Source organism: Mobula birostris, chromosome 9 (assembly GCF_030028105.1).
Source record: "Mobula birostris isolate sMobBir1 chromosome 9, sMobBir1.hap1, whole genome shotgun sequence".
In the NCBI taxonomy this organism is placed as follows: Eukaryota; Metazoa; Chordata; class Chondrichthyes; order Myliobatiformes; family Myliobatidae; genus Mobula; species Mobula birostris.
In genome coordinates this window covers 16,627,283-16,640,444 of record NC_092378.1, presented here as the reverse complement: position 1 = coordinate 16,640,444, position 13,162 = coordinate 16,627,283, and the positions used below count along the sequence as shown (strand labels likewise).

Below are 13,162 nucleotides of genomic sequence, written 5' to 3'. Positions count from 1 at the left end.
GACTCAGGTGTCTACAATACATGAGTCAGTGCTGTGATCTTCCTGATCAGCCTAGTAACTCATGATACCTCTTCCATATTACCCTAAAACCTACGTGGAAGGATATTGGCAACAAGTTCAGGGAACGCAAAGCTGAAAATTCTCCACTTGGTGAGATGTTACCTCCTTTATCACTACTGGGTCCTAATCCCAGAACTCTCCTCCGAACGGCGACAAAGGGACCTTGAAATTATATCACTGTTATTCTTGAAGAAGTATCAAACATATTTGCTCAGGTGTGAATAGCCAGAAATATTAATACATTCATGGGCATGTTGATATTGCGCGTTAGTTTTGAACGATCCGTTTCTTCCACTAAAACGAAGAAAAAGTTTGTCCCGTATTTCGCAATGAGGATGACGTCTTTAAGATGCAATCCATAATATTATTACAACGTAACATCATTTCTGATGATTTCTTCCTTATGTAATCCCAAGAGAGACCCAATTTAATTCTTTGGGAGTCTATGACGTCGCGTCAGATTGTGCTTCTGTTGTTTATGTGCTGGGAGATAAGAACTCTTCATTTACTCACGCCAAATTGAACGGCGATAGGCGCTTCTGTAAAAACTGAAACTAGGCGTCCTAAATCTAAACGAACACTCATTCGACAACTATAATAATCGTTGTGTGACAGACGTCAAGTTTTCATGATAAACTATAACAGCAACAGCCAACACTTATTACAGTACATGGTTAATTGGTCTATCAGAATACGCAATATTTACAAATTATTTCCTTGTGGAGAAATCCCTGCAGATTCTTTTAACACTACCTTCTTTCAAGTGATAATTCTTTATACCAGATTTTAGATCGGGTCGGTTTAACAGGAAAGCATTTCAATTGTTTATTTATTAGCGAGCTTGGTGTTTTGGTGGAATTTTTGCTATTACAAGGCCTATGAAATTCAAAGAACCTTTCTTCGAACCTTTCTTCAACTTGTCTTCAACGTTTAACTGATAAAGTTGCGCATTGCATTTGTGTTTTCCAATGACAACCCGGCATAGACTTGTTTGTAATGGTTATTTGTTTCCGGAAGAAACTAGATGCTGCCCTTGCAACGAAATGTAGAACATTTCAAGATATTTTGCTATTAAGGTAACAATTTCTGCATAAAACAGTTCCTTCACGTGTAACATAAATATCATCACATGAAAATGATTTCAAAGGTTTATTCAGTTTTATAAAGCCACTATCTTCGACTTTCTGCCATACATGAATAAAAATGCATTACAAGTGACCATTAGCAAGGCAATGCTGATTGCTACACAAAAATTACTGTAAGTAATTACAATGATGTGTATAACATTATACACAATAAATACATCAGAAATAAATACTTCCTTGTTAAGTTAATAAAACATATTTTTTGGGGAAACTAGTACTGTTTCCTTGCGTCTTGGTTTGCTTTCCTCAGTTATCAATCGGTGATTTCCCCTGGTGTCCGGGTTTCCATCCTGGTGTTGAACAGCGGCTCGTTATCTCCTGCAGGAGGATGAACAGCTCCCCGACAACCTTGGCCTCACTCGCTTCGCCGAGCTGGAGTAAACGAACCAGAGTAACAAATTAACATCAGTTGAATTATTTCAGTGCAGGAAAACTAGGAAATCTTCTACACGAAACATAGCGCCGAAAAGATGGTTACAGAAAGTCACATGAATACCGAATGCTGAACTCTACTGAGATCAATTCTTTTTCTCACTCTTGATTGTGTCACATTGTTGAAACATAATCGAATTTGTACAGATGATTCCCGAGTACCTCACTAGGAGCACAACAGTTTTATGTCTTGAATCTGATCTGCACAATGTGCATGAATTCTTAGTAAATTACCTTCTCCACTTTCTGTTTCAGTCGTTCGATGTTTTTGTTGGCTTTCGTTTTATCTTCAGTATCCTGAAAAGAACACAACCAATTCAATCACAAGAACTCGTTTCAGCGCCTGTTCCAGTCAGCAGTACTTTCGTATAGTTCCTCTCCCTTCTACTACTGAGCCCGAATTTGAGCTGTCTGCCCACCAGCAGAGTCATAACACTGCGTACTTAATTACTCGTTTGAAATGCAAGCGGTATCAAGTCTATGTTATCTCGAATTGGTTCAATCAGAACTGGAAACACTTACGCAGTCAGACATGTGCCGTTTCATGAGAACGGCGAGAAACTCTTTAACGTCGCTTAGATGCAAATATTTGGCGTGCAAATGGTCAGACTGGAGAACGGTTCCAAGATAGAAGTCAATCACCTCTTTGAGAACGTAGCAACTACCAGATTTCTGCAAAGCAAACCATAGATCTTACAGGTATTCTCCAAAAAGAAACGATACTGTGAATTGATCACGTGCGTTCGGTGAGATTAAAGAGCATCGCACCAATACAGTGTCATACCTCCAGTCCTCGAAATAGATCCTTTCCCACTAGTCTCGTCTCCGTATCCTCGTCGTGCTTTTGAGCCTGTGAAATGATGGATATGGATTAGAGATGTTGTTAAAAAGCTTGAAACAACATTAATTTGTATGCAGAATGAAAGGCAAATTCCTTTACTTACATCTTTAGACAGGACATGAAACTTATGTCTCATTTGTCGTAGTAAATGTTCTTCTACGTGACAAACCGCACTCGATCTCCTGGATTTCAGACTCGGGGCACTGCTCCCCAGGACTGCAAAGCAACCAAGTACCAACACAGCTACAGACGCGAGGGAATACATTCTGAAAACAAGCTATCAGACAGATCTAGCTCACTTGCAAGTCAAAACTATCTTAACTTCGCTGCACCTTAATCAAGATTGAGATAAGGCTGATAACCACACGTGAAAAAGATGTGTTGAGCTAGCCCGCTATCTGCTTTTCTGAACAGACTGCCTGTGTGCAATGTTTATATATCTATCAAAGGTAGTACTGAAATTTCCCTCAATGATCTGATGACGTGTGGAGTTTATTCGATAAATTTCCGCTTTCTAGCAGGTAATTCGGATCTGCCGATTGTGCAAATTCAAACGTTCTAGTAAGATCAGCATTTCGAGCTAAAAAAAAACTATTTTATGACCATTAATGGTAGGTTTCCTAATTAGACACCTCACCGTGACCAACTTCCTCCAACCTCACCCCAAAAAAATGCTCGAACATTTATTGTCAAAAGCTAAGGTGACCTAATCAGCTGACTCCAGTCAAGTTAGAGGGTGAACGGACGGATTTTGTTTTGTGTCCTTTGGACAGGCTTATTTCAAAGACACAGAGAATTTTTTTTTCTTTGGGAATATAAGATCAATAGGTCTACGTTTCAATTGTGCACAAACATGTTAAGCCCAGAGATAAAAAGAAATTCAATGTCATCTGATATAACTAACTGGTAAGAGAATGGCCAACTGAATCATTAAACGAGTTAAAAGGGCTAATTTAATAATATTGTAAACCAATATGAAATGCAAGTTACCCTCACCACCAGCTGAACTGCAGCCTTAGTACTGCATACAGTTCTGGTTGCCAGACTACAGATTTATTAGGATGATAGCAAGATCAGACATGTTTACGAATTGAGAGATTGGACAGGTAGGTATTGTTTCATTTTGAAAAGAAGATGCTAAGTGGAGATTTAATCAAGATATCCAGGTCTCCTTATAAGATCACAGAAAATTGGAAGGACCTGTTACCTCTAACTGAGGAGTGAAGGTCAGATGACATCCTTAAACTGATTGACAAAAGAAGTAAGCTGTTGGTGGTTTGGAAATCAGTGTCTGAAAAGGTGGTGGAGGCAGAAGCTCTCATCACACTTAAGGAGCACCTGGAAGTGTGCCTGAAGAGTTTTGACCTGCAGGGGTACAAACCTAATGCTGGAAGTTAGGATAAGGCTGACATCTGTTACTTAGCTGGCACAGATACAGCAGGCAAAATGGTTCTTTCTGTGTTTTAATTTTCTATGATTCAGTAATTCATGCAAAAATAAATATCTATCTACTTTTCCCTTAGACAGATTCCAAAATCTGTCACATTTAATGGTTTTCAGCAAGATCATCACTAATGCATCAGAGGATTTCTAGCTATTGGTATGCCCAATTTTAAAATCTTGAAACAGGTAATCTATTCCAAAGTCCATAACAGAAAGAAAATATCAGGAAGTTCAAATGGCCAAAGTCCAAGTGTGGCGACTACCCAAACAAATCAGCGCCACTGTTAGAGATGAAATAAGGTGATTTATTCTGTATGACAAACTCCATGATCCAATCCAATACCAATGTTCAAAAAGTCAAAGAAATGTATTTGATCCTTTATTAGTAACTAGTAAAACATACAATCTTGAAGTGTAGAAACTTATGAAACTCAAATCAACGAAATGCAATGTACTTAAGTGGACTTAAGCAAAGTTAAGTAGAGTTAAACTATTTCAAATGTAATTAAGCGGTCAATAAAATATATCACACCTGGTGGTCCCCAGCTCTAAAACTAACCAGAATAAAGCATGAATAGGCAACTTATTCTCTTTGCTTTTACCATGCTCTCACCCACATGGGTAGCTACCATAATAAACACTGCACACAGAATACGATGCAGATAAATACCAGATGCATGGCTCCTACACAAAGTAAATTTAATATCAAAGTATATACCTGTCTCCATATACTACCTTGAGATTCATTTTCTTGCAGGCATTTACAGGAACATAAAGGAATAAAATAGCATTCATGAAAAGCTATAAATAACAAATACTGGCGTACAACAAATGCACAAAAGAAGAAAATTTAATGCAAATAATAAAGCAGCAGAAAAATAGTACTGGGAACGAGTTGTAGAGTTGCAGAGTTAGAGCAGCTTCTGTTAAAAAAATGTTGTACCTTCAATGACTTATGGAATTCCAGGCTCATTATTGCCCAAAATGGAGTAGGGACATTCAGGATAACACCTTGAATCTTTTGGGAAGCAGTTTGAATTCAGAGAGAAGTGGCAGAAAGAGCACACCACTTTGCTAAACTTCCCACTCCATCAAATACTTCCTGCCCTCCATTGGAGTAGAAGCAACTAATCCTACAATTCAAGAATGCTCAAGAAGATGATCCAGTGTGACACAAACTACCAGGGGAGTATTTAAGAAAAGCAAGCAACCCTGTGACTGTTCAACCAGATTGAAGTATCATCACTTAAACCATGTAAAATAACGAAAAATATCATTGACTCACAGTACAAAGAAAAAAGGATTTAAAAATGTAAAAATAAAAGCAATTTTTAATATTTATTCACTTCTCAAAGTCCAACCCTATGCCTGCACCATGGAGAGGTGGAAAGGGTTAAGGCCAGCCAACAGGGCTCTGGTGAAGCTGTATAATCCACTTCCCTGTACAGAGAATGCAATAGGTTGCAGAAACATTGCTGAACTCCAAACATACCTCTCAGAGGATGATGGAGACAGGAGGTCAGAGATAGCCGAGACCAAGGGTCCAAGTAAGTAAGTAAGTAATATTTAAGCTGTTTTTAACTCTATATAAACTCAGATCGAATGAAATTTCATACTTCAAAAAATTAGGTGTTCCATACCATAAGACCATTAGATATAGGAACTGAATTAGGCCATTTGGCCCATCGAGTCTGCTCCACTATTTCATCATGGCTGATCTAATTTTCCTCTCAACTTCCTACTTTCACCCTGTATTCTTTCATGCCCTGACTGATCAAGAGTCTGCCAACCTCTACTTTAAATATCCATAAACACTTGGCCTTCACAGCTGCCTGTGACAAAGAATTCCACAGATTCACCAGTCTCTGGCTGAAGAAATTCTTTCTCATCTCCATTTTATAAAGATGACCCTCTATTCTGGGGCTATGTCCTCTGGTCTTAGACTGTCCCACTATAGGAAACATGCTCTCCACATCCACTCTATCAATCACCCCTCATTCTTCTGAATTCTACTGAATATAGGCCCAGAGCCATCAAAAGCTCTTTATATAATAAGTCTTTCAATGCTGGAAGCATTTTCATGAAACTCCTTTGAACCCTCTCCAGTTTCAGCACATCCTTTCTAAGATAAGACAGATAGATAGATATTTTATTAATCCCAAAGGAAATTACAGTGTCACAGAAGCATTACAAATGCACAGATATACAAATATTAGATGATAAGTAAGAAAGAATAAAAATAAACTACCTCAAACAGACTAACAGAAGGGTGTCATCACTTCCCCAGGCTATAGGTTGACTCATTATAGAGTCTACTGACTCATTATAGAGTCTAGTGGCCAAGGGTTGGAAAAGCGCAGTTGTTTTAGTCTATTACTAAATGTGCTTCTTTGTTCAGCCAAGGTGGCATGCACAGGGTGAGAAACATCGCCCAGAATTGCCAGGATTTTCTGTAGAGTATTTGTTGTACCACAGCCTTTAGTGTGTCCAATTTGACTCCTATAACAGAGTCAGCCTTTCGAATCAGTTTATTGAGCCTGTTGGCATCACCCGTGTTGATGCCATTGTCCCAGCACACCACCACATAGAAAATTGTACTGATGACAACAAACTGGTAGAACACATGAAGGAGAGGCCTTCATACTCCAAAGGACCTCAGCTTCCTCTGGAAGTAGAGGTGACTCTGGCCCTTCTTGTTGGTGCTCCACTCAAGTCTGTCACCCAGGTGCACCCCCAGGTACTTGTCGGTCCTCACCACACCCGTGGCCTAAAACTGCTCATGTTACCACAGTTTGTGTGAATAACTACTATTTATCACACTTAAAAACTAACTGAAGACTAAAAACCAGAGTGGCATAGTAGTGAGGCAGTTAGCGTAACGTTTTACAGCGCCAGTGACCCAATTTCATTTCCTGCTGTTGCCGGTGCGTTATCCCCATGGGTTTCCTTTGAGTGCTCCAGTTTCCTCCCCATTCCAAAGCTATATGGGTTAGTAAACAATGGGCATGCTATGTAGGTGCCGGAAGCTGGGCAACACTTGTGGGCTGCCCCAGTGTATCCTCGGACTGTTGGTCGTTGACACAAACAAGATATTTCACTGTATGACTAATAAAGCTAATCTTTATCTAATAGTTTATACACCAGTTTCATTTATCCTGCACATCTAGTGAATAATTAACGGCCAGGTGTGGCAACTTCATCCTATACGTGGATTTCAACCCTCACTTTGAAATACTGATACTGTGTATTTCCATAACCTGAAATAAACACTGAGGACTCTGCATTGATTTTACTTGACTTTAACCACAAATACTGTAAAACATCCATTTGAAATGTAAAACACAAAAGTAAAACCAGTCTTAGTTCGATTGCAGTTCAGAGAAGGATGGAGGCACAATGTGCTGGATGGACAAGTTCTGAGTTCCATGAAAATCTGAATGTTATCCCTAAATATCACCAAAGTGGTGAATATTGGTAGATTGGGTTGAGGCATCTGATGTTACAGTGTTCACTGAGCTTGGCAATTAGCTTTCAGATGTTTCATCACCAGTTACAGTTGCTGGTGATTCTCTCTGGGAGTGCTCGCATTTATATAGGCTCCTGTATGCATTTGCTTGCCTTGCTCCTGATTGGCTACCCCTTGCGTTGACCTTTGAATTCCTTTGGCTCGCGTTTCTACGAACTCCTAAGAGCCACTGAGGATGTTACCTCGACTGTGATGAAACATCTGCAAGCTAATTGGCAAGCTTGGCGAACACCACAACATCAAATATCACCATGATACAAATTTCACAGCACAGATTTATCAATGATAACAAATTATGTAACTTGACTATGGTTGCTTTTGGTAAATTTTTCTACTGAAGTGGTTTCCCATTGCCTTCTTCTGGGCAGCATCTTTACAAGATGGCTGACCCCAGCCATTATCAATACTCTTCAGAGATTGTCTGCTTGGCGTCAGTGGTTGCATAACCAGGACTTGTGATCTGCACCAACTGCTCCTACGACCACCCACCACCTGCTCCCATGGCTTCACGTGACCCTGATCAGGAGGCCAAGCAGGTGCTAGACCTTGCCCAAAGGTGACCTGCAGGCTAGCGGAGAAAGGAGTACCTTACACCTTCTTTGGTAGAGATGTATCTCCATCCTACCACCCAAATGTTTCAATGTAAGTGATAAATAAATCTGAATCCAAATCCGGTATGATACCTGACCTGATACCGTGAAATCTTATGTCTTGAATATAAAAGCCGTCCACTTTATTGCACATTCACTTCAAAGTATGGAACCAGTTTCAACCTGGAAGTTGAAAAATAATGTGACTTTTTTAAGGTTTAAAATAGATGCTCAACCTACAGTACTACTGCCAAGATGTTGCAAAGTGTTCTGTCACGTGCTGAGCCTTGAAGCAAAGTGTCTGATCTCAGGTTCTGTGGCAATCATGTTAATGGAAATTGACAATTCTGTATACAGCAAATAAATGAGGGCAAGTAATTGTTAACGCCTAAGATTAATTTTTCAGTCATTGGGCATAATAGAGCAAAAATAATTTACTTTTAATTAAAGGGAAGAATTCTTAATATGTATGCTTTGTTTATTCTCACATCGGCTTTCCCAGAAGATTGACCACCAGTATTTTCATCAAAATCCTTAATTACCACATGGGCTACTCTGCCACAAGCATTTCAGTAGTTTTAGAGATAGATGTGATAGACACAGAAAGGAGAACAGGCTTTAGCAAGGCATCAGTCTGCAGTTACAATGTTTCCATTAAAGCTGACAGTCCAGTGAAGGACCACATAAGCATTTTATATTGTTTATTTTTAATTCATCTACATTCAAAAACAATTATACACAACTGCTTAAAAATTCCTATATATATATATACTGTACCTTTAAACGTTAGAAATCAATTAAGTTCATTAAGGCAGTCACAGCATGAGATTTAGCTAAGTGGCAATGCACAACAGAGAATGATAAATATTGAATACCTTATTTTTCAGTCTTACTTTGTTTTAAATCATAGCTTTTCAATGGTAATCAGAACTATAAGCAGCACATCTGTTGTGCTCCATATTTAGTGCCCTTCTGATGATAAAGGATGAGTAACATCGAAATGCATTTTTGCATCAGCTTGATTAAAACCCGCTGTTACGATTAAAGTACTTAAAGGTCTCATTTTGAATCAATTTTATTATTATCATCTAGAGAACAAAAAAAGAATTTTTACAAGCAAAACACAAACCCTTAGGTCCAAACAACCTAACCTGTTCCTGGCAGCTTTGAGTGAATGTTACCATAGAAACGAAGATGGAGTGAAGACAAAACTACTTATAATAAAGCAGTTGGATTCAATTACCTTAATGGGTGAGAGAGCACAAGTCCGGGTATTTTTAGCATTTTTAAGGGGTACAGGGTTTTTTTTATAGAATATGACGAATAAACAGGAATAGGATACTAGGATGGTCAAAGATGGGAGGGTGAAGTGTAGGTTTGTATATATATGTGTGTGTGTGTGTGTGTGTGTGCGGCGCGCGCGCAATTGGGTGAAGGGATTTAGAATGTATGTCTAGTGCACATTCTGGAGCAGAGGGTGGCGGTAATGCACCATTAAGCTGGATGCCAACCGCAGTAAAACAAGATACAGACAGACAGACAATTACCTTGATTCTATGAAAAGGAAGTTATTTCCAACAGGGGTCAGGGAAAAGTCAATTCATGGACGTTAATTTACTTTAGTTAATTGGATATGAACTCTTTCAGCTTATGTTCCACGCAAGACAACATTATAAACCCCATTCAAACTACTGTCCTAGCATCTGAAAAATGTAGGCGAGAACTTGAATTGTCAAGGCACAGGGGACTATGGACCAAGTGTTGGTAAATGGGATTAATATTAGATAGGTGCTTGAAGGTCAGACTAGACATGGTTGGGGGGGGGCAGGATGAAGTGCTTTTTGCTGTGCTGTATGATTAATGACTGAGCTAATCAGATGGATAAATAGCAGTTGCATATTCCATGTATCAGCATTAAGCGTGCTTGACTGAAAAATGAGTGAACAGAACATAGCACTGATAATTAAGAATTTGAACAACAAGAGACTCACAGAAATATAATGCTCTATTGCTGAGTAATTTTAGTTTTTAAAGAACATTTGTGATCCGTAGGAACTTATCATAGATTTTCATTCAAGATGATAAACATCCATTTATTCTTCTTCCACATGTGCTCATCCAGGTTTTCCCCAAACTGTTTTTTTTACTATTTGACTTATGTACTCCTGAAGGTATCACATCCTGTATTCCAGGTAAATAGATTTTCTTGTATTCCTTTTGTACTTATTAGGGTCTAAATGATAATTCTATGGCCCCAGTTCAGAAGTTATGGAAACATCTTCTCTACAGTTGTACTATCAAACATCCTTCATAATCTTGAAGACTGTCACTTCTGTTAGTTTGCCTTTCAGATCTGTTCTTTTAGAGAGAAAGTATCAAATGTGTTACTTATATTAATAATACTTAACTTTTAAAATACACTCACACCTTCACTTAATTCACTTTCTATTGAGCTAGAGCTGAAATTGATTTATTCCAATGAAAACAACTGACTATGTCACTGTTCCCTCTATGCTACGTGGGTGTGCTGCTGTGCAATAACTAAAGTGCTCCTGCACACATTGCCTTTGTTGCTGCGCAAATGGAACTTTTTAATATTATAGACAATATACAATTTTGAAATTATGCTAATATATTTTTGAAATCTATGTTAATAAAATTGTGAAATACTTTGTAATTTATGTATTAGTGAATATAATCCATAATTTTACTAAATTATAAATGTACCACAATCTTTACTTGGAAACATTTTAGAGCTTCAATGTACTTACATTGCCAGTGTTTCAATTTACATCACTGTTACAAATTCTGATGATAAGTACTGAATGCAAGTTGGTAGCTCATTGTTAATAAACCTGCTGAACGCTGATGCCATCTAGTCGAAACATTTTATTTTTTCCATTGTGTCTTTCAGTTGTTTTGACTGTCTGACATTGTTTACCTGTGTTGTGAGTTGTAGTTAGTGGTGGTTTGATGTGAAAAATTCTATATTCTGATCTCTTGACATCATCGGAAAATTTCAAGCTTCTGGAGCTGACTGCAAACATGGATTCAGTGTTATGAATTCAGTCAAATGAAAATTCAGAAACAGACTAAAAGAGGACCATTTTGATAATCTAATGAGGATAGAGACATATCTTTCACCTGGATGCAAAGTTAATCTGGACAGTATTTATAGACAATGGATTTGTGATAAAGCCAGACAAGGATAAGTTTATGAAACTTTAAAGATTTTTTTGTTGTACTATATTTCATTTTACCCTTCAATTGATAAAGAATATGTGGTTTTTCAATTTCTATTCTAAATATTCATAGTATGCATATTACAAAAACATTTAAAGTGCTGCACAGTTTTCAGTCTGAGGAAAAATTTACTGCTCAGAACAATGATTGGTCCATGCAGCTGTAAAAAAAAAGAGGGAAAGCTGGATTCTGTGCCTAGTCCTTTGATGAGTTTTCATCTTTTGCTGGTTACATTAATATTTTGTCAACTAGCAGCTAAAAAATCGTGTCTGTTTGGGGGTTGGAGGAGGTTGCTTAATGAAAAGTGATAATTGGGCACCATGCTATTAGTTTGCTCAATAGCTTTAACTTTGTATTTGATTCTAATTGCTACATTTTATTATTCTGAACAGATTCTAAAACACATGCATTTGATAATTTAACAGACAGGCACTGGTTGCACACAACTTTTATGTGGAACAGTAAACACAGGGTTAAAATATTCACTTCACAGGAGGTACAGTCTGTTGCTTGATGTGCACTGGGACCTTTCATGTGGGGAGGGGGTGCTGTTGGTCATGGCAAGAAATCAGATGAAGTTGAGGTACCAATCAACCATCAAATAATTATTACAAAAGTACCAATTTTGATTTTATTTTTCTGCAACTATGGTCTAATGAATTATCTTCCTTTACCTATCTTCATTTATTACTCAGTGTCAATATAGATGCATATTAATTAATCTATTGTGAGATTTATGATCAGGTTCTTCTGGTGTTGAGCGAGTTGGGGAAACAAAAGTAATGAAAGGGTGCCACAGTGTGCAATGCCATCTCTATCTGAATCACCTCAGCTTCTCTCCCATTTCCCCAGGTCATATTAAAACAATAACTTATGTAGAAGTCTTTGGAATTTCTATAAAATTAAGTCTATTTGATGACATTGATCATCAAATGATTGGTGAAACGAATTAGACACACACAAAATGCTGGAAGAACTCAGCAGGCCAGGCAGCATCTCTGGAAAAGAATGGAATCGATGTTTCAGGTAGGGACGTTTCAGCCGGACCCTTCCATAGATGCTGCCTGGTCTGCTGAGTTCCTCCAGCATTTTAAGTATGTTGTTTGGATTTCCAGTATCTGCAGATTATCTCCAGTTAGTGAAACGAATTACGTAGTTTTGGAAAATATTTAATATCAATTATTGCTCACATCTAGCAACTTTACATTAGCTTACAAAGATTGGTTGTCATGGATTGAAAACGTGCTCTTAATGAATTTTTTTTTGTTTTAGTTTCATTGCATGTTTAGGCAAAGGTGCAGTAGAAACTAACACACAATAATTTACAGAACATGTCAGCTTTTGCCAAAACTAGCCAAAATTATACTGAAATTTAGGACAAATTCTGCAATAAAGTTGCCACTAGATACTAATTCACTTACCAGAAACTTCCTGCATAAAAAGTATGTTGTGTACAGTATATCTGTTTTATATTGTTATTAATCGTGGGAAATTACTAAGCGTAGGGTGTTAAACACCGTTCTGAAACATTTAATAGCCTGGCACAAAGCAGCAAAATTTACATAATGTGGGCTACAAAGAATGAATCGCAGATGAATTAGTCTATTAGTACACAAGGCGACAATGAAACAGAACGGCCCGAAGCGGCAAGTTTGCAGTTTGTAGTTCAAACTTTGATGCTTCAAGTTGGTTATTCATGGAGGTTCACTGTTCAGCTATGTCACGTAATCCAATTTTATGTCTTTCCGTTTTTTGAGTAGAGGATTTCGCCGCGCAAGCCTGGACAGGCACCAACACGATTTCTCAGCCTGGTCTGTCTGTCTATATCTTGTTTTACGGCGGTTGGCATCCAGCTCTCAGCCTGGTGAAAGTACGCGGTCTC

The 13,162-nt window shown here is 38.1% G+C and overlaps 1 protein-coding gene across 1 annotated transcript; it reads right to left on the bottom strand.

Moving 5' to 3' along the window:
• Positions 1–1,381: 1,381 nt before the first annotated feature.
• Positions 1,382–2,653, bottom strand: LOC140203326 (interleukin-22-like). Its single transcript, XM_072269350.1, has 5 exons — positions 2,582–2,653; positions 2,422–2,487; positions 2,160–2,309; positions 1,872–1,934; positions 1,382–1,577 (listed from the first exon to the last, which is right to left on the bottom strand). Exons 1-5 carry the CDS (start codon positions 2,612–2,614, stop codon positions 1,452–1,454), a joined length of 438 nt encoding a protein of 145 aa, XP_072125451.1. The 5' UTR covers positions 2,615–2,653; the 3' UTR covers positions 1,382–1,451.
• Between the last annotated feature and the right edge of the window lie 10,509 nt (positions 2,654–13,162).